At 35.9% G+C, this 27,980-nt stretch overlaps 1 protein-coding gene across 1 annotated transcript in view; it reads left to right on the top strand.

The window, feature by feature from the left end:
* The window catches only part of MCPH1 (microcephalin 1), a 137,807-nt gene that overhangs the window by 25,569 nt on the left and 84,258 nt on the right, over positions 1-27,980 (top strand). The window contains exons 12-14 of the mRNA XM_009882151.1: positions 16,088-16,125; positions 19,281-19,443; positions 27,034-27,111. Coding sequence (XP_009880453.1) covers positions 16,088-16,125; positions 19,281-19,443; positions 27,034-27,111 — 279 coding nt within the window. The remainder of the gene's footprint in view (positions 1-16,087; positions 16,126-19,280; positions 19,444-27,033; positions 27,112-27,980) is intronic.

Below are 27,980 nucleotides of genomic sequence, written 5' to 3'. Positions count from 1 at the left end.
AAAGCCGCTGAAGTAACCTGAAAAGATGCCTATCCTTTTTTGGAGGGGTTACTAAATGAGGTAGGGGGTTTTGCTTGTTTTATCGTGGATTATGCCCAGTAGATGTTTCTTTGGGATGAACATTTATGCAGTAATTTCTTCTAGGTTCAGGTAAAGCTAAATTTCTTAACTTACTATTTGAGCTCAGTTTGGATGCAAAAAAAAAAACAAAACCAAAAAAACAGGTGAGAGGATTGGGTTGGCATTGAATTTTTTAAGGTGTTCTTCCCTTGTAAAAGTTTTGTTCTAAGTAAATATAAAACTGATCAGGAAAATAAGTAGTTCTTTTTATTAGTAAGTCATACAATTAAAATGAGCAATGAATGAGAAGTACTAAAGCATTAAAAGATGTCTGAGGTAATTGATTAAATGAAATAGATTTGACAGGTGTTTCATTGATAGCTATTGGTGAACTTTCAGAGAGACTGATCGCAGATTTCGATCCTCTTTTATGTAAAAGTTCTGAGCAGATGCAATTACTAGGCTGTTCAACCTTTTAAACATCCTGAAGATGGGATATTAATCCCATGGACCAGTGATCTTGTCTGGGTTAAAATTATTTGACTTGTTGCCTGCATCTTACTGCTTGTGACATTATTTGTTCACTTTCTTTTCCTAAATATATACATATATATTATTTGTATAACTAATAACTGTAAGTATTATGTAGAATGTATAAATCAACTTCACTCTAGATCCATGTCATATAGAAACATTATAAGTGTGCTTTTTAGGAAAAATCGCCTCTCCACAACAATTTCGTTTCCTGCCACAGAAATCTGACTAAAGATGTATCTGCAGTCAATGGCTCTTCATAAGGTTATTTGTAGAAACCGTGCTTGTAGATTTACCAGATTTGTTGGTACTGATTCCTTCTCCTGTATAATTATGCTATAAGAGCATTATGCAATAGTACTAGTTTTGATTTCATTTCTCTTAAGAAAAGATCTCAACATAACTGTTACTTACTGACAAGAAACAAAAATAATATGAAGTTCTTTTTAAATGTTCCCCTTTTTCAGTCCAGGGGCCAAATATTGGCCTTGCAGCCAAAGGTGATGTCTTTGAATGGTTCTGCTTGGTGTCTGCTAAGCTTTCTTTTGTGAAGCATGCTCTCTCAGGTGTTTCAGTAGCCAAAGCTACTAGTAATAGATGGAGAAAATTCTTGTTCAGTGTTTTTGAAAATGGCATCCTTCATCTGTCCGCTACAGCCAGTTGATAATACATTTTGACTCAAATGTCAATAACATAGCAGTGCATACTTTTTTAATGTCATGAATGTTTTTGGAGGTTTTTTATAGTTTTAAAGGTTTCCAGTTGCAGTTTGGCTGTGCAAATTCATATAGAGACAGTGTTGGGGTTTTTTTTGATTGAAACATAAAAAGAACTTCACAAAAATATATTTCTGTGATTTAACCAGTCTGGCAACCAGACTGTTGTGCTGAAAAATTTTACTGCATCTTTTCCTTGAGAAATTGTCTGTTAGTATATATGAAACTTTTATGAATATGTCTTTTTCAGATCTATTTTCCAATGTTTGTATGCATGCATACATGCAAAATATATAAAGCCAATGTTGGAGATCCCTAGGAAATTTAGTGAAGCAATTTTAAGAGGATATTGTTTTGAACAAAATCAAACTGACTATCTAAATTTTTGTAAAGAATTAAGTTGCAAAGTTTTTCTAGTACCAGTCACAATATGTTCTTGAAGCTTTTTAAAAACAACCAGACGTTATATAAATTTTTAATAAACACTTTTTTTCAGTGGCTGCAGCTTAAACATTGCTACATTTTGCTAATATTTGGCAAAGTTAAAGTGAAGACAAGTTAGAAAATTTCATTTGTTTCCTTTGCCCAAAGCAAAAAGTGTATGAGAGAAATAGCACAAATATTTTTTTTAAAAAAATTCATTGAATCATAGTATTGTGAAGAATTTTCTAATGTTTATTTAAACCTTAAACTTTATGTTAAAAATACAAGTGCAAAAGAAATGGCATTTCCTCGCTATTTAATGGACTGTTTCCAGAAATGTGACTATGTGAATCTCTAGACCTTTTATATCTAAAAAAAAAAAAAAAAAAAAAAAAAAAAAAAAAAAAAAAAACCCCAAACAAAACCCCACCAAATCTTTAAACTATAGTCATTGTAGAGTGTATACAGTTTTGTAGTGAATAGTTCCAATATGAGGCTTCAGATCGTATTGCTGATGTTCTGGGAATCTGTTGTAAATGTAGTCTGTTAAATTCATTACTTAGCTGTATGTCTCTTCATTTGGGAAGCAATGTAAATAGCAGTTGGTTTTTTTAATAGAAAAAGTTTGAAATCTAATACCTCTTTAAAAATAGTTTAGGTGTTTGCTGAATATAATTCTCGGACAATGTATGAATTGAAACTTTTTAGAGTACTTTAGTTATAACTCATTCACTACAGTGTCTACTGCAATGAACACTACAATGATAACTCATTCACGACGGTGAAGGCATGTCAGTAGGCATCTGGATTTCACTATGTTATGGCATATTTTTAAAAAGCCATACAAAAATATCTGTAGGAAATAAGATCAGGCATAAGTGTTAACATTGTTTGCCTCCATGGCTATTTCAAAGTTGTCATTTCTAGTTTCTTTAATATAAATCAAGCTGTTGGTTTGGCATTTCTCTGCTGTGCTGCTGTGTTATGCATTTGTTTTCTTCAAAACCTCATGCAGGTTCAGTTTCTTGTATACAAATTTAGCTGAAGTTAAAATCAAGAGTGACTTTGTTAAGGTACTTTTATATAACAATTTATTTTTTTTTACTCATATTTTCTTTCTTTATACTATTTATATAAGCATGCTTATTCTATTCTTAACATGGTAGACTTCTAATCAGTTATCTAAAATTGTACTGTCAACTAACAAAAACCTTGAAGACAAAGCAGTTTATAATGGCAGCTGCAGGCATGTTGGGGGAAGACAAGTAAGATTTTCAGGAATTTTTAATGGCATCAGGAAAAAGGTTTTGGTTTTAAAACACCACCACCCCCCCAAAAAACCCCTGGAGTTTTGGTGTGTTGTACATATTCAAACGTAGTGCATAAAGGTAGATTTATAAAACTGCGATATAGGGTTGAAATTTTTGGTTTTGAGACATGAGAATCCATAATTGAGGATAGTTCCAGATTCTTCTCATGCACAGCTGGTAAGGGTTAATCATAGAATCGTCCAGGTTGGAAGGGATCTTTAAGATCATCAAGTCCAACCATCAACCTAATACTACCAAAACCTCTATTGAACCATGTCCCTAAGCACCATGTCTACACATCTTTTAAATACCTCCAGGGATGCTGATTGCAACACTTCCCTGGGCAGCCTGTTCCAATGTTTGATAAACCTTTCAGTGAAGAAATTTTCCCCTACATTCAATCCAAACCTCCCCTGGCGTAACTTGAGGCCATTTCCTCTTGTGCTATCACTTGTTAGTTGGGAGAAGAGACCGACCCCCACCTCTCTACAACCTCCTTTCAGGTAGTTGTAGAGTGTGATAAGGTCTCCCCTCAGCCTCCTCTTCTCCAGGCTAAACAGCTCCAGTTCCCTCAGTTGTTCCTCATAAGACTTGTCCTCCAGACCCCTCACCGGCTTTGTTGCCCTTCTCTGGACACGCTCCAGCACCTCAATGTCTTTCTTGTAGTAAGGGACCCAAAATTGAACACAGTATTTGAGTGGGGCCTCACCAGTGCCAAGTACAGGGGGAAGATCACCTCCCTAGTCCTGCTCACCACACTGTTTCTGATACAGGCCAGGATGCTGTTGGTCTTCTTGGCCACCTGGGCACACGGCTGGCTCACATTCAGCTGGCTGTCCACCAACATCCCCAGGTCCTTTTCTGCAGGGCAGCTGTCCAGATTTCTCTGTAGGGCCATCCTAACCTTAAGCAGGTCGACACGCCCGCCTAACTTTGTGTCCTCTGCAAACTTACTGAGGGTGCACTCGATCTCCTCGTCCAGGTCATTGATAAAGATATTAAAGAGAACTGGCCCCAATACCAAACCCTGGGGAATACTACTTGTGACCATCCACCAACTGGATTTAGCTCCATTCACCACCACTCTCTGGGCACGGCCATCCAGCCAGATTTTTACCCTATGAAGAGTACACCCATTCAAGCCATGAGCGGCCAGTTTCTCCGGGAGAATGCTGTGGGAAATGGGGTTGAAGGCTTTAGTAAAGTTCAGGTAGACAACATCCACAGCCTTTCCCTCATCCACTAAGAAGGTCATTGTATAGAACGAGATCACGTTTGTCAAGCAGGAACTGCCTTTAATGAACCCATGCTGGCCTGATCATAGAATCATAGAATGGTTTAGGTTGGAAAGGACCTTGAAGATCATTGAGTTCCACCCCCCCTGCCATGGGGAGGGACCCCTCCAACTAGACCAGGTTGCCCAAGGCCACTTCCAGCCTGGCCTTGAACACCTCCAGGGATGGGGCCTCAACAACCTCTCTGGGCAACCTGTTCCAGTGCCTCACCACCCTCAAAGTGAAAAACTTCTTCCTAATGTTTAATCTAAACCTGCCCTCTTCCAGTTTATAGCCATTCCCCCTCGCCCTGTCACTACATGCCCTAGTAAAAAGTCCTTTCCCAGCTCTCCTGTAGGCCCCCTTTAGGTACTGGAAGGCCGCAATAAGATCTCCCCGGGGCCTTCTCTTCTCCAGGCTGAACAGCCCCAGCTCTCTCAGCCTCTCCTCATAGGAGAGGTGCTCCAGCCCTCGGATCATCCTTGTGGCTCTCCTCTGGACACGCTCCAGCAGGTCCATGTCTTTCTTATGTTGAGGACTCCAGAGCTGGATGCAGTACTCCAGGTGGGGTCTCACGAGAGCGGAGTAGAGGGGCAGAATCACCTCCCTTGACCTGTTGGCCACACTTCTTTTGATGCAGCCCAGGATCCGGTTGGCCTTCTGGGCTGTGATCGCACATTGCTGGCTCATGTTGAGCTTAATGATGACCTGGTTGTCCTCCATGTGCCGCATGATGGCAATCAAGATGACCTGTTCCATAACCTTCCTAGGTACCGAGATCAGACTGACAGGCCTGTTGTTCCCCAGATCTTCCTTCTGGCCCTTCTTGTGTATGTGGATTAATTCCTATGAATGTCAGCAGGTGGCTTCCCTGGTCTAGAAATCTAAGTTGATGATACTGGATTGCAGGGGTAAAATAAACCTTTTATGTGTTGTGATGCATTTTTCAATTATTCTGTGGAATTAAATACATAGTTCTTTGTTGCTTTGCACAGGAAGGATGAAGTGATATAGCTAAAAATCATAAAGCAAAAAATGTATTCAAACGAATTAGTTACAGGGGCATTAATGTGTTGGTATGAGGGTTGAGTGCTCATTTCATTGCTTAATGTCACAAAAATGTTTACATTTATCACAACACTTGTTACATGTCATAAATGTAAACATTTTGTACTTTAAATAGATCAGAGGAAGACTCATTATGAATAACCAGTTAACTGACATTTTTATTCAAGTAAACAGTTTCATACTTTTAGAAGGATATGAGAGGTAATAAATATCTTTTAAAGGATCTAACGGTATCGGATCACTAGAAATGCAATTGGAATGAAAAAACCCTTAAAATACTGTCTTCTGAGTGAATAGAACAAACTCTTCAACCATGTGAAAAAAACTGTTAAGCATCACGTGGGATAATTAAAACCATATTTTCATAGAGAAGACAGTATGGACTTAACTGAAATTTCTTCAGTTTTGTTTTCAAACAGATTCATCTTGGCTTGTATTTCTGTAGCTCTTGGATTTGGGTGAAGATAAAGTTATCAACACTGAAGTTACGAGATTTTTGAGAGAAGAGGAAATTTTTACTAAGTATCCAACCTTATGCTGTGGAACAATTAGTGTGAAGCAGGCCATTGTTAGATCCTGTTATCAAAATCCTTTTTAAAAATATTTTATTTGTGGCAAAATAAATTTTAATATCCTGAAAAATCTGGTAACTATAAAGCATGAAGCATCTTGCCAGAGATTCAGGAAAGTGACTTTATGTCTATATTTGATATGTGCATATTCGTAGACTGTCTTAACCAGATTGTATCTCTTTAGGGGACAACATCTTTTTATGTTTTCCTTCCAATTTTGATTTTGTAGTTGCTTTGAATAAATACATATTTTAAACACTGATACTTGAAATGTTACTGACTTCCAGCTGCAAATGAACATTAAACTAGGGTGAATTGGACAAGGTGGAAGCATGCAAGCTTATTTACAGTTAACAGTGAAGAAACTGGAACTAGGTACAAGTTTATGGTCTTGGAAAATACTTGATGTAATGAGGGTGGTGGACAGGTGGTCATTGAAATGTAGTCAAATTGATTGTTTCGGGTGTAAAGACGAGGCGAGTGACTGAAGGTACAAATTATGAGAATGCTTGCCTGGTACCATCAAGAAACTTTTATGGTATTGACCAAATGTCTGATGCTGTGATTTTTTTAATCTGTATCTGATTTGAACCTAGAATGTTTCTTGTTCACAAGATGTCTCATCCTACATGAAATAAGCCTGAAAGCGTCTGACCAACTCTAGCTGATGACAACTGAATAGTTGATTATTGTTAAACTGTAGTTATCCAGCTGACTCAACATAAAGTTTAAGAAACAAGTTGTTGGGAAAGAAGCTTTTAGGCAGACCACATTGTAGAACAAGTAACTTTGAAAGTGTCTAGTGATAAAAGGATCTAATGTTATACATCACTGCAGAAAATTTGCTTCCTTGGAGTGCCTGAAATATGTCACTGAATGGGACATTGAAATTGAACAAGAAAGTTTATTTTTACAGGCAAGACACAGCTTACGCTATTGCTACATCCAAAATATAGCTGTGGTCATTTTTTTTTGTTCCCAATGTCCACATTTTGTAATAGTATTGTCATTTGAGAACAAAATGTCCTATCAATAAGTAGTGTTAGTATTTGTTTCATATGAGTGGAATATGCAGATATTAATTTGATAAAATACTTCTTTCTTTTGATATAAAGTTAAGTAATGAAAAAATCTAAGAACTTCATATTGGCATAATGGATTTAGAAAATACTGAATGCTCTAAGAGTGATGTATAGGAAAAACAAAAATCAGTATCAGCAAGAATAATACAAAATGGCTAAAATCACTGAAAAATATTCTTATTAAATATTTGAAAAGCACAAGCTCAAAATGCAGTCTCAAAATACTCAAAAAAACTTTTCAGAGGATAGCACTCTAAAGGATGCCTTTGTATCCCATGGTTTGAGACAATTTTATAAGTCCTGCTGTATATTTAATCTCATGAGTATTTTCACTCAAACTTTGTAAGGCAGTTCTGGTTCTGGACTTCATCCAGCTAGTGAATTTGTCTCCCACACTTCTTCCACAACGAGCTGAGGGCTTCTGAAACAGAAGCCATACTCTTGGCATCTGCTGCTGCACCTTACAGTGCATGCTTTGTGCCATGTCCTAATGGTAACACCTTTGTTACCACCACTTAGGGATGCTACCGTTCCTGCCAGGAAAATCTCCTGTAGATAGACCTGGTGGGCAGATTCATGCTCTTAGGTCCCAAGAAATCATTTTCTTTACGATAGGTTTCATGCTAGCTATCCTGGACTACCTATTGAAGTGCTGTGGTCTGTTTCTTAACTTGAAAAAAAGTCTTTTCAAGTCAGTGCCTTTCTATGGCAAAAGGCACAACCTCCTCTCAACTCAAGTTTAGGGTGTTTCTTGTCCCAGGGGCATTTGCAGCTGCTGTTGACACTCTTGTATGAGTGGCTGCTTGGAACACTGGAAACATGCTGTGACAGTGATATAGGAGGTGGTTGACTTTACAGTTTGTCATCTTAGCAAGCAGTGCAGTTAAGACCCAGGAGCTGAATTTGCCCAAGTTTTTATAAAAAAACAACCAAACAAACAAACAAAAAACCCACTAAATTTCTGTGCAATCAACAGATTAACATTTTGGTTCTTTTTGGAACCTTATTCAAGAAATAGTGGCTTAAATTTATGGAGCATTTTGGTTTTTGTATGCATAGAATTACAAAAAAAAAACCCCTTCACTGTTTTGGTTTTGGTAGAGTTTTTGGTGGTGGTGTTTTGTTGTGGTTTTTTTTTTTCCAGAAGATTGTTAGGTATGGTGATTTTTGGTCCAGAGACCATTTATGAGGTCTTATGTAAAGTCAGAATATATTTTTTATTATTACCTTTAGGAAAGTAGGAAACTGCTTGAGAGCTATCTATGGTGAACACTGGATAGGGATAAGCATTGAGAAGGCAAGTGTCCCTGGGACCTCAAACCAGGACGTTAAGTTATTCAAAGTACATCTATACCATCTTCATACTTTTCTTTAAACTTCTGTGTCATTCTTGGATTTAATGGTGGAAGGGAAGCTTAGGTGCAAGATACAGATGCAACTCTTTCTGGCTTAGAGCGTGAGGGGAACAGTGCATAAACATTGTGTAAGAAGTGAGAGCATACAGTCCGTGCTTGGGACATGCATACCTCGCTGCTGAAAATGTCTATGTATGCTGTAACTTATCTCTAGTTATTGGTAAATCACAATTCTTGTCTAGTTTTGGGGTACACTGTTATATTTGTGAAACACTGAGGTCATAACTGTCATGCCAGAAAACCAAATAATCCATTGGACTGCAGCTGGTTTGGCAAAGAATCAGCATAAAATTGAAAGTATTTTCCCTCTTGGCATCAGAAACCACCAGGAGGAAAAGCAACTGCTGTTTAGATCCTCTGTTTTTGGGAAATTTAACTCTTGGAAAAATGAACGCCCTACATAAACCTACTGGTAGCTGGCATGACTCTACAGGCCGGAAATCCTTTAGTTTATAGAGCTGCTTTCTAAATCATAGCCTCACAGGTCTTGAAAGTTGTTGTAAATCAATCTGAACAAAAGACTTCATGAACTCCATTTCATCAGCGTTTGACATGTCTTCATTAACACTTTTCTTAATAATTTAACAAATACCACCATTCTTTTCTACATTGAAATGAAACAGTTTATGGATTAGTGGTGTGAGCTTTGTTGAATTGAATTATGAGCTCACAAAGAAGTCTGCATGGTACAGGAATATAAATATGTAATCAGTTAAATATGAAAAAATCGTGCACATTATTCCTTAATAGATGTACTACTTCCTACTAGTATAAAGAATCAGAAATGCTGAAAAAAATGGCTGTTGATATAAGTACACACTACAAAAAATCTTTTTTTGAAAGAATTGTGTGCATGTATGATTAATTCATAATACTTCAAGATCCTAAAAATTAAAAAAAAGGTAGTTGGTTTTTTTCATTATTTATTATTCTACCCTTCATAAGATTGCTGTTGCACCTCAAAGCCTTTAATAAGTATTGTTCAGTTGTTTAGCACATTGTCTAGAGGACAGTAAAGCTTTAACTCAGGTTGTTGTCTATCTGAAACAAGTGGGTTATAATCTTGTCAGCAGGGTATTTACTAAGTTTACAGTCTTGTATCTTAACACAAACCTGTGTAAATCCAGCCTTGACTTTTTGGGGCTGCAAATGTATTCAGGAGCATCTTCACCTGAAATTCCACTTGCCATTGCTGCACAGTTGGTAATCTCCAGAAGACTTCAACTATCCAAATTAACCTAATAGTGTTAATAATTGTGCAAACCCAATATTTACAGTTGGGGTGATGTAAAATAGTTCTTTCCCTACTAAAATGGTTCTATCCCTATAGCCTGTGCAATGGAATTGTCTCTGTTCCTCAGTTGGTTCTGTCCAATGTATAACCCAATGTGAACAGTTTTAACTGAGCCACTGATATCTGCAATGAAGTAGCTGAGGCAGATGTCATTTCTAATGAACCTTCTATGATGGCTGGCAACCACCATTACAAAAAATTTAATGGATGGTTGATGAGGTCTTAAAAATCAAACCATTAATTTCACTGAAGCTACTCTACTGTTGCCAACTGCCCTTATGGCTTGGTTTTTATCTCACAGTTAGGGCACAGGGTATCTCAGCTGCAGTGCTTTTAGTCAGTCATAAGTCAGCTGTCCAAAGAAATTGTTCACTTCATTGGATCATTATGAAAGCATAAACAGTTTTTAACATCTGAACAGATGAAACAGATTCACTCCTACATCATGCTTAATTTATTGTTGAAATTCTTCACAGAAGGGTACAAACTATTTTTGTTAACCTAGGTGAAGGTTTTCAGCAGGGGGAAAAAAAAAAAAAAAAAAAAACCAAAAAAACCCCCAAACTGTGCCTGACTTTCTCACAGATCATTTGGGAAGATGAGTAAACATTGGACATTATTTGGTGATAATGGCAGAATTAATGTATGCCTTAGTGTGATCTTTAAAATGTTTCTGCTTCCATGTATGAATTTTCTCTGTGACAGAGTGTTGCCCCATGATAGCCCTTGTTCCTCTTTCTCCTGTCTTGTGACTTTTTTGGGGTGAGGGAGTCTGTCCTTCATCTAAGCTTTCATTTTCTGTTAGCTATTTCATAGTTTAGATTCTTTTTCCTCCCCTTAGCATCCCACTTCTTGAACTTCACTTCTGTCACATTGGCAGTCTCACCCTCTCTGTCTCCTCAGTTTTCACATTCTATGGTCTAGAGGTGAAACTTTCCTAGGAAAAGTCAGTTGAGAATTGGACTACTTCTTTTCCTGAGCAATGCTGACTGGGAAGCCAGCCCCTAATTTGTACCTGTCAGAAAGGCTTGGGCTTCCCATCAGAATGAGAATCACTGCTGCCTATGCTTGCAGAAATTGTAATCATGCTTGTTGGCTTTCTTCATGTCATGTTGATTGACTCTGAAATTTTTGGTTGCAGTCAAAGGGGGTGGGAAGGAGCATCTGCTCTCCCCTTAATCTTTGTCTGTCCTACCAGCAAAAGTCAGTCTCTAGTTTTGCTAATGATCACAGCCAGACAAACCTGTCCTTTGAACTTGCAGAATGCTGTGAAAGCTGTCCCTTGCTACAGAGTTTTGTATCTTCCATGGCTGATTTTTATTTATTTATTTTTTTAATATAGGTGTTATCTATTATGGTTGCATGTGAAAAACTGAAAATGTCAGTAAATTGTAAACAGTGACACTGCTAGTCTGAAAAGTCTGAAGCTATTCATCATCCTTAATCTTGCCAACAGAAGTTCTAGGTGCTTCTATGTCTGTGATTACAGGATTTCTCATCTTTGGCTGTGAAGGAAAGCTGATGCCCAAGCACCTGTCCTGTCATCTTATTTTTCTGTCTTGTTACAGCTTTATTTTTTTCGTCTTTCCCCATGTTAGTATTGATTTAGTTAGGATAGGTGCATTTTTCATATCTTCCTAGGACCAAAGCAGGGGAACTATATTTGGTCAGGAAATTACAGTTGAAACTGAGTTTGCAGCCAGAGGAAACTGGAAAAATATCAGTATCAAAGGACTGATAAGTGGAGAAAGGACAGCCAGAAAGTAAATTATAGCTTTGAATAATTGCTGTTTAAAACTACTGAATAGTAATCATTCATTACAATTACCAATTACTTTCAGCTATGGGCCACAATTACTTGAATAGAATAAATTAATGTAACACAATTTATAGATTGTTTCTAAAAACAGCCTTAAAGTTTTGAATCCTCATTACAACATTCCTAGATAAAAGTAGTGAAATTAACCTGATTCTTGAATATACCCATGCTACAGGTACCTGTGTGTTTTGGCTTATGTATTAGTAGGACTGAAGTTTGTTACTTCTGAAATACAGCTGTAAAGATCAAAAGTGAGTGTACGAGTTCTGAACCAATTTCAGAACTATCGAATGGACCTACAATAGCCAGAGGAAAAAGGGACTGGAAGAGTACAAACCAGATAGCATAATAATCTTGTACATTTTATTTGAATGCACATGCACTTCTTTCCCCTGCCTCCCCCTGGCCTCTTTCTAAAAGTCCTTTATCCCTGATATATTGACTAAACCACATTGGATAAATACCTTGTTGAGTCCTGAAGTTGAAGGTCTTTTTTTACTCCATCACAATATACATCTAAGTTTGAGAGTACACTGAAGCTTATTTCTTTCAGAACTTCAGTCGACTTTAAGGCACAAGAGAAGCATTTGGACTAAGTAATACACAATTCAAAAGTAGTATTTATTGGTTGAAATCCTTTCTTGAAAAAAAAGTCCGAGGCCTGCATTCTTGACCCAAGGACAAAATGAGACCTAATTTACTTAGGCTGGAATGTAACCCGTCACAAATGTAAAACCATTCCTGCCAGGTCAATTATTATCGTGAAAGCACTTTATTTTTGAGAACTGGAAACACATATTTTACGGTCACATTTTAATTCATATGTTACCTATGAAAAACAAATCATGACATTCTTAAGGAAACAAAATTTGAATTTACTTTCTTGAAAAGCAGGTTGTACAAAACAGGGTTTTTCTCTTATTGTCCTTCATCTCCAAGAAACACCAGCTCAAACTTAGCATCCAACCTCAAAATGTATTTTCTTTCTTTTTTCCTGCTATAAATGTATATTAGAACTCATAATGATGCTCAGCAGATGTCTTTTTCTGGTCAGGAAAAAAAATGCTAACTCAAAAAAATTTTTTTGCAATAAAAGCAACATGTAAAATAAAACAGACAGAAAGAGCATAGAAGAAAAATTGCGTAGCAAGGGGGGAAGCAATTAACTTGAAAAATGTACAACTGAAAATTAAAACATAGTTTGGCTAAGTTTTCTGCATGGTAACTGTAATTAAAGAGAACTGCTTGTCTTACTGAAGCAATAAAACAAAATGTTGTCTGCTTAGCGAATGACCTCTAACTTGCAAAAATATGCAGTTCTGAATGAAGATGAAATAATAGATTTGGAAGAAATTATATTTATTCCAACTTCTACCTTTTGTATGCATCCTTCTGCATTCTTGAGTCTTTGGATTGCTTTAGGGCGCACTGGCAGAGCACTTGCCCAGAATACTGACTGTACCATCTTATATGCTCTGTGTTGTAGCATAAAAGTTACAATTCAAAAGCTGACTTTGCAGGGTAATGTCAGGACAGGCTGCAGGTCTCCTAATTTGTGTGGATCCAGTATTTTCACTTCCCTACAGAAAAGGTATTAAGGAACTTAAGGTATTTCAGCTCTGAAGCTGAAGAAGCAGCTGTAGGATCTCAAGCTGCTCTGGTCTTGGTTTATATTAATGCTGGTTTTGTTGGTTTTCTTTTTAACACAAGTTTGGCAAAAGTAGTGGTCTGACTAGTAATACTTCCATGACATTTAATTTATAAAAAGTTGTAAGGATGGGTATTTTTCTGCACATTCTGAACAGGCACATCTGACTTCAGAGCTCGTATTATAAAGGGGTCCCAAGAACCTAGCGCAATTCTTTTGTGGGGATTTAACTCCAGACTTTTAGCCAAAGAGCTTCATCCTGATGACAGCGAGGCTTGGCTTCAGATACTGAAGGAGAACGTCATGACCATACTGAAGCATCAATCATATTTGACATAGATGATGTTTTGAGCCCAGAAAGATTGGACAGAGAAGAGTAAAACCTTGTTTTAAGCCATGTTTTGTGCCTTCCAAGGCTGTCACATGCCAGGGTCCTTTAATGTTCTAGGAGTTTATGCCAATCCAACAACGTGTATTAAGACAGTATGAGGTATGTCTTCACAACTGTGTAATGTGGCCCCACGTCTGTTTTCGATCATCTGACCTAACCTGTGCAGCAGAGTGCCTAATGTTGCAGTCCTTCTAGCACAAGAACTATCACTCAGTGTCTTGTTAGATGTCTTCTTGAGTGTATGTACTTAAAATTTTGAATTTATATTATTTAATATTTAATACTAATAATATTAATGTGGTGATAGATATATTTAATATATATTGTTGCATTGTTATTATTTTTGCTCAAACTCTTTGAGTATAAAACTCAAATGTGGAATTGAAGCTGTGAAGTTTGTGGAACTTCCAAGAGCGATTAAATGTGACTGTTTATTTGGACTTGAAAGTAATGCAGTACAAAGCCTTTTGGCTAAGAATACAACAAATTTTGATTACAGATAAGTGTGTATTATCTTCTTTTTAATTGTCAGACTAGCAATAGGGTAAGGCATCAACAGTAAGTACTGCTGGCAACAAGTTAGAATCTGGAAACTTACATTTCCAAAAATACTGCGTAGAATTTCTCTCGAAGAAATATTTCAATATAAAGGATTCATCCTTTCCTCATATGAGGCTTTATTCCATTCTATTATTGATTGTTTTTACATTTTCACATTTTATATATTTTCAGTTCTGAAGTATTGTATAGCTTACATAGCATTGTCTGAGTGCATGTTTATCATGAGTTAAAAAAACTATTGAATATGCTACCTGTTGCTTCTGAAGACTTAAATAGTATCTGGATTTTATGGTTTTCAAATTTACCCAACCACAGAATGAAATTATCATGTGGATGCTGAAAAGATTACTTCTTATGTTATCTTTAATATGTAGCTTGTCAATGGTATCTAAATTAGGTTTTATTTATGCAAAGATTGTTCATATAATGAATACCTATATAGTCATGGTGCACACTATTATCTACAGTCTATTAGTCTACAGAGATAATTCTGAGGAACTCCATTCTTAAATGTGATGGATTGCTTGAACACTTAATGGAGAGCAGTTCTGTACTGATAAGAGAGAACAGATGGAGTTGCATCAGAGTATGTTCTCTTTTCTGTTCTGTGATTCGTTGCTGGGTAAAATGAGTTGCCCTCAAGTTGTCTTTGGCCTATGCTACCAGCTGTAATCCAATTAAAAATATTTTTACGGTCTCAGCTCAATACATTACTGAAAGGAAACTGAATTTTAGCAGAGACTTTGGGAGCTTACTGCTTGTGGTTGTGATAATATATTGGGGGGCAGAAATGGGAGTGATTATTTCTTATGGAGCAGTAGTTATCTAGAGAAATAATTTGAGATAAAATCGTATATTGATTTTGAAAAGGAGTTGTTGTTTGAAATCATTGTATAAAAGTCAGTTGATCTACTTTTCCTACAAAAGTAAAATGTTTTATGTAGACATACTTGTGCGTGTTTGTGGAGCTACAAGTAATTCTTAGCTAAGATTTTCAAAACCTCTTCTTACATATATTTTTCATGACCATGTTATGCTCCGTTACTTATTTCTCTGATACTGCTGAAATTCATGTTCTGTCCTACCTTTGTGCATGCTAGAGGCTTCCATGGTCATTGCTGATGACCAAAGGATACTCCTTCCTCTTCTGACTTTTACAATACTAATTCTTAAAAATCTTATTTAAAATCTGTGTGGGGAAAACACTCCTACTTTGTACATAAGCTATGGGGGGTATTGCAGGGGAAAGATGTCTCAGAATTGCTGGTTTAAGGTTTGCAGTACTCTCTGAGTATATCTTGTATGTTACGTTACTCAGACAACTTTTATTCACTAGGCAAGTTTTAATAGTGAATGTTTACTTAAAAACCTGCACTTAAAATACTAAAGTTGTGCAAAATAAAAAAAAAAAGCTATAGTATCAAACTAAAATAATTATAATTATACCTAACAATAAATATACTCTTGTTTCTGTGGCATCTCAGACAGTTTCTGCCTTTCTTTTGGAAGAAACTGGAATAATTTTAAATTGCACGTTTTCTTTGTTGAAGTTAAGCTGCCTTTTCCTTTCTATCTAATCAGAAGGACAAGGTAAAAGACAAATACTATCCTCTTTTTGTGTGGCATCCCAGACTGGAAATTCTTTGCTTTTTGTTTTTACTAATGAAAAATTCCATTCCTGTTTTCTACTATATTGGATGTGTTGATACCAGACATGATGAAGGGCTTTCCTTCCTTCCTTGCCCTCAACATTTAATATTTCTAGTATATGTGTTAATTAGTACAGCCTCTTTCCCAGGTGATACTATAACTATGAAGAAGTTTAGTCCTTTTAATGGAACAGTTTCTAATTTAAGGTTTTTTTCAAAGGGAAAAACTTTACAGATTTTTGATGTTTTCTTGTCTCTTTCGTGTCTCTAGCCAACAAGGACACTGGTTATGACGAGTATGTCTTCTGAGTAAGTATTAAACATTTTGACCCTTTGGTCAGCACACCATTTAAACTTGAATGTTGATAATCTTTTTATGCCTATACAACATGAAATTCATCTTGGGGCTATGTGTTAAAACACTTTATTTTATTCTGTATTCTAGCTAGAAACATGTACATACATGTATATGTTGTTGCTGTCTACACTGTATGTGTATGTTTGTGTTGCTATGGTGCAGACTGAAGTAGTTGTTCCATAGGTGAGCTCAACAGGGCTTCAGAGCAATAAAACTAAAATCTTAAGCAAGTTTTGAATTTTTCTGAAGGAAATGTAAAAAGCAGTTTTATGTAGTAAATGGTTCAGACTTTCAGCCGAAGACTTAGCTTTCTCCCAATACATTTTAATTATTTCTATTTAAAAAGTCGTAATCTGAAAGATCAGTTTAAAATGTTTTCTTTCATACAAATAGTTGCTGAATAAATATCAGTTGTAGGCTTTTTAGCCACTTAGTTTCAAAACATTAGAAGCAGCTGCCACTGCATATTTTGGAGGAGAGTTAATAATTTTCTGGCATGCTCTTATCATTCTCTTAAAAGTCTTACAGCATAAAGAACATCCAACAAAAACACAATTCCATATTTTATTCTACACTTGCTTACAGTTTTTTGAATTCTTTTTCAAAACTCAAGATATTTCTGCTAACCACAAATCTGTTTCAGGTTTGAAGTAATTAAATCTTGACAGTTACATAGATATAAGTATTCAGAAACAGCACTTACTGGCTATCCTTTTAGAAGTTCTTTGCAAATGGTTGTCAATAGCTATTAACAAGTGTGCTAATATATATGTCAGAAACAGCAAATGGAATTAATAACTTTCTTGACTGGATGCTAGTAACACCAAGACTATAAAATGCACTTTGCAAGTCATGCAATACAGGATCATTGTGGGGGAGGTAAGATAATTGTTACAGCACAGATAGGAGTAGTGGAAAACAGGCCTAAGTCTGCCTAAAAGAGAACAAATCCTGGCAGATCTGGGGAAAAAGTTCTTTTGTTGAAAGTGGTCGTTAATATATTATTTCTTTTAGGTTGCTTGTAGTTGATTTTCCCCACTAGCCACTTACTGTTTCATTAAATAAAAATTTTTGGTGATAACAGTTGCTTTTCTTCAGAACTTCATCAGGATTGTGCTTTTGGCTGTCTACAATTGTAGGCATTCATCAACTTTTAAATGGGAGAGGGGAGAGGGACTGCTTCTGAAAGAGCTAAAGAACAGAAAATAGTCCTCCAAAATACCACTCAGTGGCCAAAATCCAATTCTACTACCCAGTAGCCTCAAAAGTGATTAATTAGAATTTAAATTTTAAGATGCATGAGTTCAGTGGTTTCATGGCATCATGTTTTCAGGTTATAATAAACGCTGCTCACTGATTCACAACCAGCAGCTGCCTGTTTTTCTGAATCACGAAATCAGTGAAATTTTGCTGTAAATTTGCATCCATCAGTTTTTTCAGCTGACTGAAGTATTAACTGGTGAGTTTTCACTGCGGTTTGTAAGATAAATTAAATTCTTGTACAACAGGACTTTTTCCTCTCGTTGTAAGGAATTTTGTGTAGACACAAGAACGAACTAAGGAAAGGTTCAGATAGAGCGTGGAAGTGCATCCCCTGAGCCTGTAGTCTAGCCAGGGCCAGCTCCTATGAGTTGCAATCTTGCAAAAATATTCACTTGTAGGCTATGTTGAGTAAAATGCAAAATAATGAAAAAGGAATAGTAAATATTCTAGTAACAGTCAAAGCCCATATAGGGTCAGTTGTTTGATTTGATTTGATGCTGTGGGACATGGTTTAGTAGTAACTTGTCAGTGCTAGGTTAACGGTTGACCTTGATGATTTTAAAGGTTTCTTCCAACCATAACGATTCTATGATTTTTCTTTTTAAGTGTCTCCACATACAATATCACCTTTTGACTTAACTGTAAAGTTAATTTGCTACATTGTTTTTACTACTCAATTATTTCTTTGAAACTTCTTGAAAAATAGATTGCTGCATTCTCTGTGAAGAATTGTTTGCAGTTTTGTTAGAGTACCTCTAAGCAGTGCTTGTTTTAGCTGTGGTATTTTGGGAGTTTTGAACTGAGTTACTATCTGTGGAGTGAAATGTAGCGGGAATGAAAGGAACCCCAGAAGCATCTGGAGATGTTCTGAGTGCGCTTACATTATGTCAGTGATCAGCATAAATGTTTTACCTGAGAGGATCACCATTGTGACAGATGTGACTGTGTTCAAGGGTTGTACTTAATCTTGAGTTTTATCTTGAGTAGCATGCCATGGACATTTCTAAGTCATCTGGGGGAAGCAGAGAGGACACGGGAACTGTGCTTTCATTTACAGATCTTTAATGACCATTTATAATAACGATTTATAAAAATAATGATTAATAAGAACAGAAAAATGTTCTCATGCAACAGCTTTTCTCTAGTAATACCAAGATCTGTCGGTTTTCACGATATATTTATGTGCTTCAGTGTGGCTCTGTAGAGAACTCAGAATTCCAGTTATAGGTGGCTATTCTGGATTTTATATTTAACTTTATAGGTTTAATTATAATTGTATTTCAGGATAAGTGATTTTTTTAATTGAAACATTGGCTCACATGTATAGGTAGCAAGCCAGAACTTAAGATTTCTCTCTAAATTTAGACACAGCATTTTATTCAGATGCTGAAAATCTGGTGCTTCCTTACGAAAACCTCTTAAGAGCGCCGTGTCTAAATGTTTACATTTTCTGGTAATCCTTTTTTGATAGTACTACAAAAGCAACCAAGAATGAGGCTCTGTTGTACTAGGCATTGTACACAAACAATGTGTTAGATAATTCCTGACTCAAAAAGCTTCTATTTAAACAGACAAGACAGATGTGGGGGACAAAAGAGCTTTGATGTGCAAGCAGATATGATTGTGTGATGACAGAAAAGGGTCTGTTTGGACTCTGTGGGAAGGCTACTGAATTTAGAGATAGCAAATAGTTAGAGGGTCAGTGAGAAAAGGGTAAGAAATGATTAGTGAGGAAAGAAATGAGGAGGATTTGAGTTAGTTTGTGTTGTGTGTGTATATGCTTTTATAATCTGCATATCCGTTCAACATTGTATGTTTCTTTTTTTCTTTTTCTTCTTTTTAGGAAGCAAAATACAATAATTCAGGTGGTAAATAAACTTGGAGACTTTTTGTTCTCAGATGAAGTATGTGAAACAACAAGTCATGTAGTTACAGGGAGTCCTCGTCGTACCTTGAATGTTATGCTAGGAATTGCTCGTGGGTGTTGGATTGTTTCTTATGAATGGGTAAGAAATATTTTTTTTTAATTTTGCTACAGAAAAAATTAAACTTATTTTGTATAGCTGAAATATCAGCTGTATAACCATGTTTGTGTCTGTGCTACATACAATGGTGCAAAGTTCAGATATTCAGGTGTACCAAGAATTAGCTCAATTAGAGGAAATTTGTCTGTGTGAAGCTCTATTACTGTGTCTTATGGTCTTTCAGCACTTAATCTAACCAAAGTATTCCTGTATTGCACCTCAGTATGTATTTTAGAAATGCCTGAAGTCTTATCTAATGGATGAGAAACTCATGTTACATGCATTATTTTTGGACAGATTAAAGGCTAACCAGAGTATTTGTACTCAACGTTAGCCAAGTCACAGTATTCAGTTTGAATTTTTCCTATACTGATTTAATATATTTCTGTTGTGTTCTGAAACATGCATTGTGTTCAGCATTGGTAAATATGAAAGGAATTGTTAGATATTTTGCTGCGTAGTGGGAAAACTGTAAAATAGAAGGAAAAAAAAAAAGAGGAGAGCTCTTTGTATATGAGTAGTATGGAGACTGTAATTTACAGAAATTGTTCCCAGATATCCAGATCACTGTGTGTCCTCAAAATTTCTTCTGGACTACTACATAAAGTTACCAGACTGTTACTGTAAAGACAAGATAATCTTGAATTGCTCTACTGGGTTCATCTGGGATGGAGTTAATTTTCTTCATCGTAGCCTGCATGGTGCTTTCTTTTAGACTGATGACCAAAACAGTGGTGATAATCCCACCAGTGTTTTAGCTATAGTTCAACAGTGCTTACACAGCCTCAAGGTGTTTTCTGTTTTTTGGTCAGCCCCTCCCAGCAAGTAGGCTGGGAGCGCACAAGAAACTGGGAGGGGGCTCAGCTGGGACAGCTGACCCCAACTGATCAAATAGATTTTCCATACCATATGACGTCACGCTCAGCTATAAAGCTGGGATGGGTTTTTCCAAAGCAGCCATTGCTCATAGACTGGCTGGGCATCGACCTGCTGGTGGGAATGATTACTTTTAAATCAGTAGGGATTTTTTTAAACTTTTTTTTCCCCTTCACTTATTAACCATCTTTATCTTAACTTATAAGGATTTGGGGTTTTTTTTTCTTGCTTTTGCCTGTCCAGTTCTCTCCCCCATCCTGCTGGGGTGGGGAGTGAGTAGTGACCAGGTGGGAAGTTTACCTGTCAGTCCAGGGTTAAACCACCTCAATTGTTCACTGTGATAATAGAAGTTAACCACTCAGTTTGACATTACAGTTTACAGTTTTTCAGCTTTCCTCATGTTTCCAGGGCTATAAAATGTAGCTGTTGGAATTTATATGGAAATCGTTCTTAATCTTATTCAGAAAAGGGTTGTAGAATAACTTTAAATTTCTTGGTTTCCTTTTTCTTATAAATACTTATAAATAATATAAAATCTAGGTGTTGGACTGAAAACAAACTCCTGTTGCCTTTTTGTTTTCAAGATATCTGGTGCTTTCCAGCGTGAAGCTTGTCCTACATGATGTGCATGTAGTTATCTGAAAAAGCTGTTGTGGTATATTTTGGGGTTTTCAGAAGTTCTTGGTGATTAATTTTCCTTGGAATAAAGGGGTTTACATCTTTGGTCACCTTAACAATCCAGTAATGTGTCTTTGTAGCAAAAAAGACCAATAGCATCCTTGGCTGCATTAAGGGGAACATATTTGAACATGTGGTTTGGACAAGACAATCTCCACAGCTTCAACTATTATATGATTCTACGCATCTATGAATGAAATACATTAAAATATCTATCCCGCGCTTAGCTCTGTATGGAGTTTTAAACAAGTAACAACATATTTGCTCTAAGTTACTTTTTCCTAACTGGGTAGTCAAACATAAAAGCTGTATATTTCCTTGAGAAAAAGCTTCACATAACTACTAAGATAGCTAAAGATGTAGACAACTACTACAAAAATACAGTAAAATAGTTTCCTGTCTTTATACATAAGGAAGTATTTGGATAATCAGTATTCTGGCAATTGCTGTCCTGGAATTTCATTGCCCATTTTATGGACTGCACTTCTGTGAACCAATCCACAGTGAAAACATCAACACATGATCTTCATAAATCAGCATTGGCTAGTAGCAATGCCAAATTTTCTCCTGCTATCTTACAGTCTACCTACAGACTCATCACAGGGTCATCTATATCCCTCATATAACACCAGTAAGTTAAATGGAATTGTTCCAAGGATTAGTTTGTTCCTGTAAATATTATTGGATCAAATGCTGAAGCTCTCTTCAGTTGTTTTATTGATGCTATTTAGAGAGTTCTAAAGTTACTAGGAGAGCTGCATGAGAAGGAACTAGAGTAAAACTTCAGAAATCAGCTCTCCAAATCACAAGTTTTTTCAATCTTATATTGCTTTTTAAATTTTTTTTTAGAACTGTGCTTACATCTTTCACTGAGGCTGGGTACAACTTTGTCCCTCAAGTAATCTAATCTAATCCCTCAAGTAATTAAGTCATTTATTTCACTGAAAGAAAATATTGCTTTGAATTTCTTAAAAAAATATTTCTTAATCTGGTTAAATCTTTGCTTCTTATTATGTAAGATCATTATTGTCATATTTCTAATTATGTCACTGGCATAATTTTGCCATCTTTTCACCCAAATTTGTTAACTGAATACTTTAACTAGAGAAGAGAAAGCTGTAGCCTTACTTAACCATCATGAGGAAATCTCTAGAAAAGTAGTCAGGAGAATTCCATTTAAGCAAAATAATTTTTCCTTTTATTAATGCTACAATACTGAATCCTTTAAATACTTTTCTACACTGTAGTCAATACTACCATAAGTACTTTCATTGGTAAAATAATTCAAATTAGGTAATTAAAATAATCAGTCTGGAGAAGTCAGTAGTACCTTTTAAACAAGGTATTAATTTTGAACTGTGACAATTGTCTTTTGGAAGATGTTTCTCAATGTTTTAAGAAGCTGAAATATTATTTACCTCTGCCTTTTGACTTGTAACATGGAGAGATAATTTAGGCTGCAATATTTTTTTCTTCTTCTGAGCAAAAATTAAAATGATTGGAGAAATACCAAATTTACAAATACCATATGATTATTGAGTGTGCTAGCTGGATGTGTAAGAGGCCTTAAATAATGACTAGTCAAACAATGTGTTTACAGACCCTTGAGAAATTGATGTTTGACATAAATTTTCCTATATAGTGTGAACAAAAGAGCATAGCTGTTTTGGATATGTAAAGGAAAGCTTTGAACCAAGGCTAACCTTATAGCTGTATAACCTGCAGGACACTTGTTGGAGCTCCATACCATATAGTTTGCCTGCTACCAAATTAGATAAAATAGTCCATACTTGAAGACGAAGTAACAGCAGGTTGATCAACTTGGTTCTAGAGTCCAAAGGAGAACAGTCTTTAAAGTTATAAGAAGTCCACAGAAAAAGTATGCTTTTTCTACTCTCCTTTTCCCTCCCTATTTCCTCCTTTCATGGGTCCTCCATGACCAGCAAGACTGTGTTCTACAAGAATCTGATACATTCTTAACATCTCAATGTTATCAGCTATATTTTCCTAACTTCTGATACTCTTATATCCAGTATTCATGCTTGATCTGTACTGAACTGCTTTATTGTTACATTTTAAGCTAAATCTTTTGTGACTGCATATTTGAAAACTTCTAGGTAGCTCTTCCTTTTGAGAATAAACCCACTTATATTCTGAAGTATTTCAGTTTTTCTTAGCCCTTTTGCCACATTCCAAGGAACTGTTGAATATGAAGATGTTACTGACTTAACAAGAAAAAGGAGTTACTCGAGAATAATATTGCAAATCATAACCTGGTTTTGTCCTACGTGAATTTAAAACATTTTTTTTAGTGTTGCTATGAAAATATACTGGTTGAAAATTTGTATCTGGCAAAGTCAGAAGCAAACTTTCAGTGACTTAGAATGGAGAGCCTTTGTGTTCATGAAAACTGAGTGTTTTAGTGAGTGATGACCTAATTATTTACTGCAGGACCTGTTCATGAACTCTGTATCTAATTTTCCTTTTATCTAGGAAAGTAGATATGATGCCTTTGTACTCAATTCCAGAACCATGATAGACAAGCATTAATCCATCTTTTGTTAAGATAAACAAAATTCATTTCTAAACAAAATTCTGTAAATACTACAGGGATTGATAGAGGTTGTTACTGTAAAATTGGCCTGGAAAATGAAATGGGATTACTTAATCATAACTAATCATTTGGGTTTATGTTTTAATCTATTTGGGTTGTTTGCCAGTTACTTTTGGTACAAACATGATTTTGGTACTATAAGGACATGATGTACACATTATACAGCATGATACATCTGTTCCTGCTCAAGATTATTTACAAAGAAATTATTTGCATGCATCATGTCTCTAAGAATTGCATTAGAAGTTACAATTTTCTTGGTTCAGTTAAAGTTGATTTGTACTGTGATTAAAAGAGAAATGGCCTCAATTCACAAGTTTCTTTTATTTGCAATAAATATAAACAGCTATAAGTATAAAGCTAACAGATTTCAATATTCTTATTGTAAATTGTAAAAAGTAATTGGCAAAAATATACACAGGTACTACCTTAAAATTTATAACTTAAAATCCTAAGTTGCAGTCTTAACTGTATGATTTTAAGAAGTTACTGTACTGTTCTTCATAGAATCATAGAATGGTTTAGGTTGGAAGGGACCTTAAAGATCATGTAGTTCCAACCCCCCTGCCATGGGCAGGGACACCTCCCACTAGACCAGGTTGCTCAAAGCCCCATCCAGCCTGGCCTTGAACACCTCCAGGGATGGGGCATCCACAACTTCCCTGGGCAACCTGTTCCAGTGTCTCACCACCCTCAAAGGGAAAAATTTCTTCCTAATATGTAATCTAAATCTCCCCTCTTCCAGTTTAAAGCCATTCCCCTTCGTCCTATCATTACACTCCCTGATAAAGACTCCATCTCCACCTCTTCTGTAGGCTCCCTTTAAGTGCTGGAAGGGGCTATGAGGTCTCCCTGGAACCTTCTCTTCTCCAGGCTGAAGAGAGCTAAAGACATTATTAGGTTTTGAGTATTTTTTTAAAGGTCATTGATTTATTAATGTGCTTAACTCTTAATTTTAGGTTTGGTATGATATAATGAATGTAGAAATTATTTTCTCTTTTTGTACAGCTGTTGCATTTTCAAATATTTGGTTGTGCATTTTCTAAAAGTAAACATAATGTTCTTTGGATTTTTGTAATGAAGTTCAATGATAAGTTTGAAGATGTGCTGCTTTTCATTATCAACAAAAAAAAAATCACTGTTCACTTCCAATAGCCTGGAAAATTGGACACCTGCCCTCCCCTCACAAGTAAAACACCGCTTGCCACACAGAGCACCAGCTTTTGTAGCAGTTCGTATTAGAGGTTACTGGTTCCCCTGAAAGTTGTCAAGCATAAGCTACTTTGGACTAAAGACTATAGATCTTTTTGATAACAAAATTACTTCCTAAATTCAGTTTGCAATTTGCTTCTTGTAGCAACAGATTTGGGGCAAAAGAGCCCTTTACAGAAAGTTATTTTCCTACGTACAATTAGTCCATTTTATAAGATTTACATTACTAGTTTATAATCAGTCTGTTCAGCTTAGAATCTTGTTTAGTTAGTGATCTGTAACACTGTAAAGGATAACTGCATCACGCTTGATATATATTATGACATTTTTTGTCTGAGTAACACCTCATAGAACTGCTTCCTAAATTTTATGAGGTAAAGTTTTATAATTTAAATTAAAACTAATAATATATGGGTTTGTATGGCATCTTCCAAAAGAATAAAAAAAAATTAAGAATATTTCAGTTAATTGTGAATCAGGCATGGGAATAATTTCAAGCACTGATGAAATTCAGCTTGTCCTAAGGTGAATAATGACAACAGTGTAATGATGCATGGCTGTGTTAACCATAAGAAACAGACATCATCTATTTGAAATGGCTAGAGAAGTATTTAGGGAAAATCTGACTGCCAGAGGTAGAATTATCCTAAACACAGGGATTTATTTTCTAATAAATTACATATATCCCATTTTGGGGGTATACGTACACTTCTTGTTCACTTAATACTACCTGTTGCTATAGGAGCTGTATTGGGGGGTTGCTGTGGTTTTTGAGGTCACACATATGAATCGTGCTGTCTCCCACTAGTGGGTAACAATGCTTTTTTCGTCACTTTTTTCAGGCGTGCCAAATGGCAACTATAGGAAGGATGTTGCAAAGCTCAAATATCTGTAAAAGGGGAATTGAATTGTGTGACAGTGGACAAACTTGGCAAATAAATTACCAGTCTTTTGCCTACATGAGAAGCTTTACGGCTCAGCTCACAATGAGGAAGTCAATGAACTCCTCTTCCATCACAGTATGCTTCAGAATTTAGACTATCTAGAAATTAGTGGGACAATGCCCTTTAGGGGCAGAGCCATGGTACGAACTTCAGCTTCTTTCCATTTTCCCATAAAAACAATGCTTTTACCACTTGAGGGATGGTCTCTGAACATCCTTTGTGAAGCTTTTAATATTACAGTTTATCTGTTGCAACTTATAATGATAAATTGTTTTGAAGAATGGTTTAGAAAATCCACCCAGGAAAAATGCTAGATGGAGTAGTTTGGGGGAAGTTTAAAAAAAAAAAAAATTTAAATAGTGTATTTCAGAAGCTGAAAATATAACCATTTCAAGCAGGGGTTTTTTTCTGTTAACCACTTTGTGATGACCATGATGGAAACGGAAGTCTGAAAGTAGTCCAAAAGGATTGCTAGTCTCCAAGCATCGTATTGATCGAGCATTTCAGAGCTCAGTTGAACGTAAATGACCATGTATTTTCCAGACAGTCAGTACTCTGCACCATTAGCAACCTTTTTTATGCTTTAGAATGTGACATTGATAGAGGAGGATACCAAAGAGAATGAAATTGAGTTTTTCTTCTTTGCAAGCTAATTTATATATGTAATGTGGATTATATACAACAGTTGCATAATCCCAGTCAGTAGTAGGAGTTGATACTGGTCCAATATTGCTTAACATCATTTATGATCTGGATGATGGGGAAGAGTGCACCCTCAGCAAGTTTGCAGATGCTACAAAACTGTGAGGAGTGTTTGATACACCAGATGGGTATTGCCATTCAGAGGAACATTGACAGGCTGGAGAAATGGGCCAACAGGAACCGCTTGAAGTTCTGTGGTTAGATGAACCAAAAGAACAGAACTGATATAGTATGACTTCCCTTTTCAAATCTTTACTATAATTTTATGTATCATGATGCAAAAAGTTGACTTGTCTAATATCCTAACAAGGTTTTAAAATTTAATGTAGCTATGCATAGAAATATAACTTTGGTATTTTAATGCTTTGTTTCAGTTGTAAAATTCATATCTTTCTGCTTCCTTGATTTTTCAGCGAATCATTTGGTTTGGGTAAATGAAATATCAAACCAACTATTGCAACTGCACTGTTACTTCTAATTACACATTCAAAGAGTTTGCTGTTTTAGAAATTATAAGAGTGCTACTTACTGCTTAATTTATTTTAGGTTCTCTGGTCTTTGGAATTGGGCCATTGGATCTCAGAGGAGCCATACGAGCTTTCATCCAGCTTCCCTGCAGCTCCTGTAAGTTTAATGGCCCTTTAAGCTTGTGAACTTTCTTTTGTTTATCTGGAAAATGATTGGCCTTCTAAATAGGTTTTGTGAACAAGAAGGCCCACTAGAAAAAAAATACTTTTTTAAAGCAAATACTGTAAGGAGTTATTTTCTCCTTAGACCAATACTTTTGAAATGGGTGCAAAAACTTTGGTATGGCATGGAAAATGCAAAAAATTGATTCACCAATTAACATCTGAATAAACTAGCCTCTTATTAAAGTATAAATGTCCTTTAATGTATCCGTGGCATATTTTCTTTCTATCTGTGCTTGTATATAAACTGGAGAGGCATGTTATCACCTAGCAGAAAGATTATTTAGGCCATGGACTCAGTATTTTCGTTCCAGGAATTACTTTGGTGGTGGAAAATTATTGTGGGCCTTTAAAACTACTGAGTAGGTAAAATGAAGCATTTTTCTTTCCTTTAATGATCATTCTCAAGTACTGAATTGTGAACTAGTGCAAAAATGCGTATGTGGTGGCATGGTGTATCTGTGCAGACCCAAGTGTATCTGCATTCCATGTGTTGTAACTGATTAAACAGTAATTTTATTTTGGTTTTAACACAAGTAGAATTCTAGCAGGCTACTAGTCAATCACTCAGTTTTACCAAAAAAGGTTTCCCAATTTCTCTTATATTGTAGCAGCTAATTAAATGTATTATCAGCTGCTACTTGTTTCTCAAAGTTTCATACAGGCTTTGAAGAAAGAACATTTAATGGGGTTTGAACTTTATTTTTACTATAATGTTATTGACTGTTAAAACTTATTTTTAACATTTTTTACAAATCTGTAATTTGTGTAAATGTACATGTTCAAGAAGAGTTTATTTCATAA

The sequence above is a fragment of the Charadrius vociferus genome, unplaced genomic scaffold, assembly GCF_000708025.1.
Source record: "Charadrius vociferus isolate BGI_N301 unplaced genomic scaffold, ASM70802v2 scaffold113, whole genome shotgun sequence".
Classification (NCBI taxonomy): domain Eukaryota; kingdom Metazoa; phylum Chordata; class Aves; order Charadriiformes; family Charadriidae; genus Charadrius; species Charadrius vociferus.
This window is presented reverse-complemented; position numbering and strand designations above follow the sequence as displayed.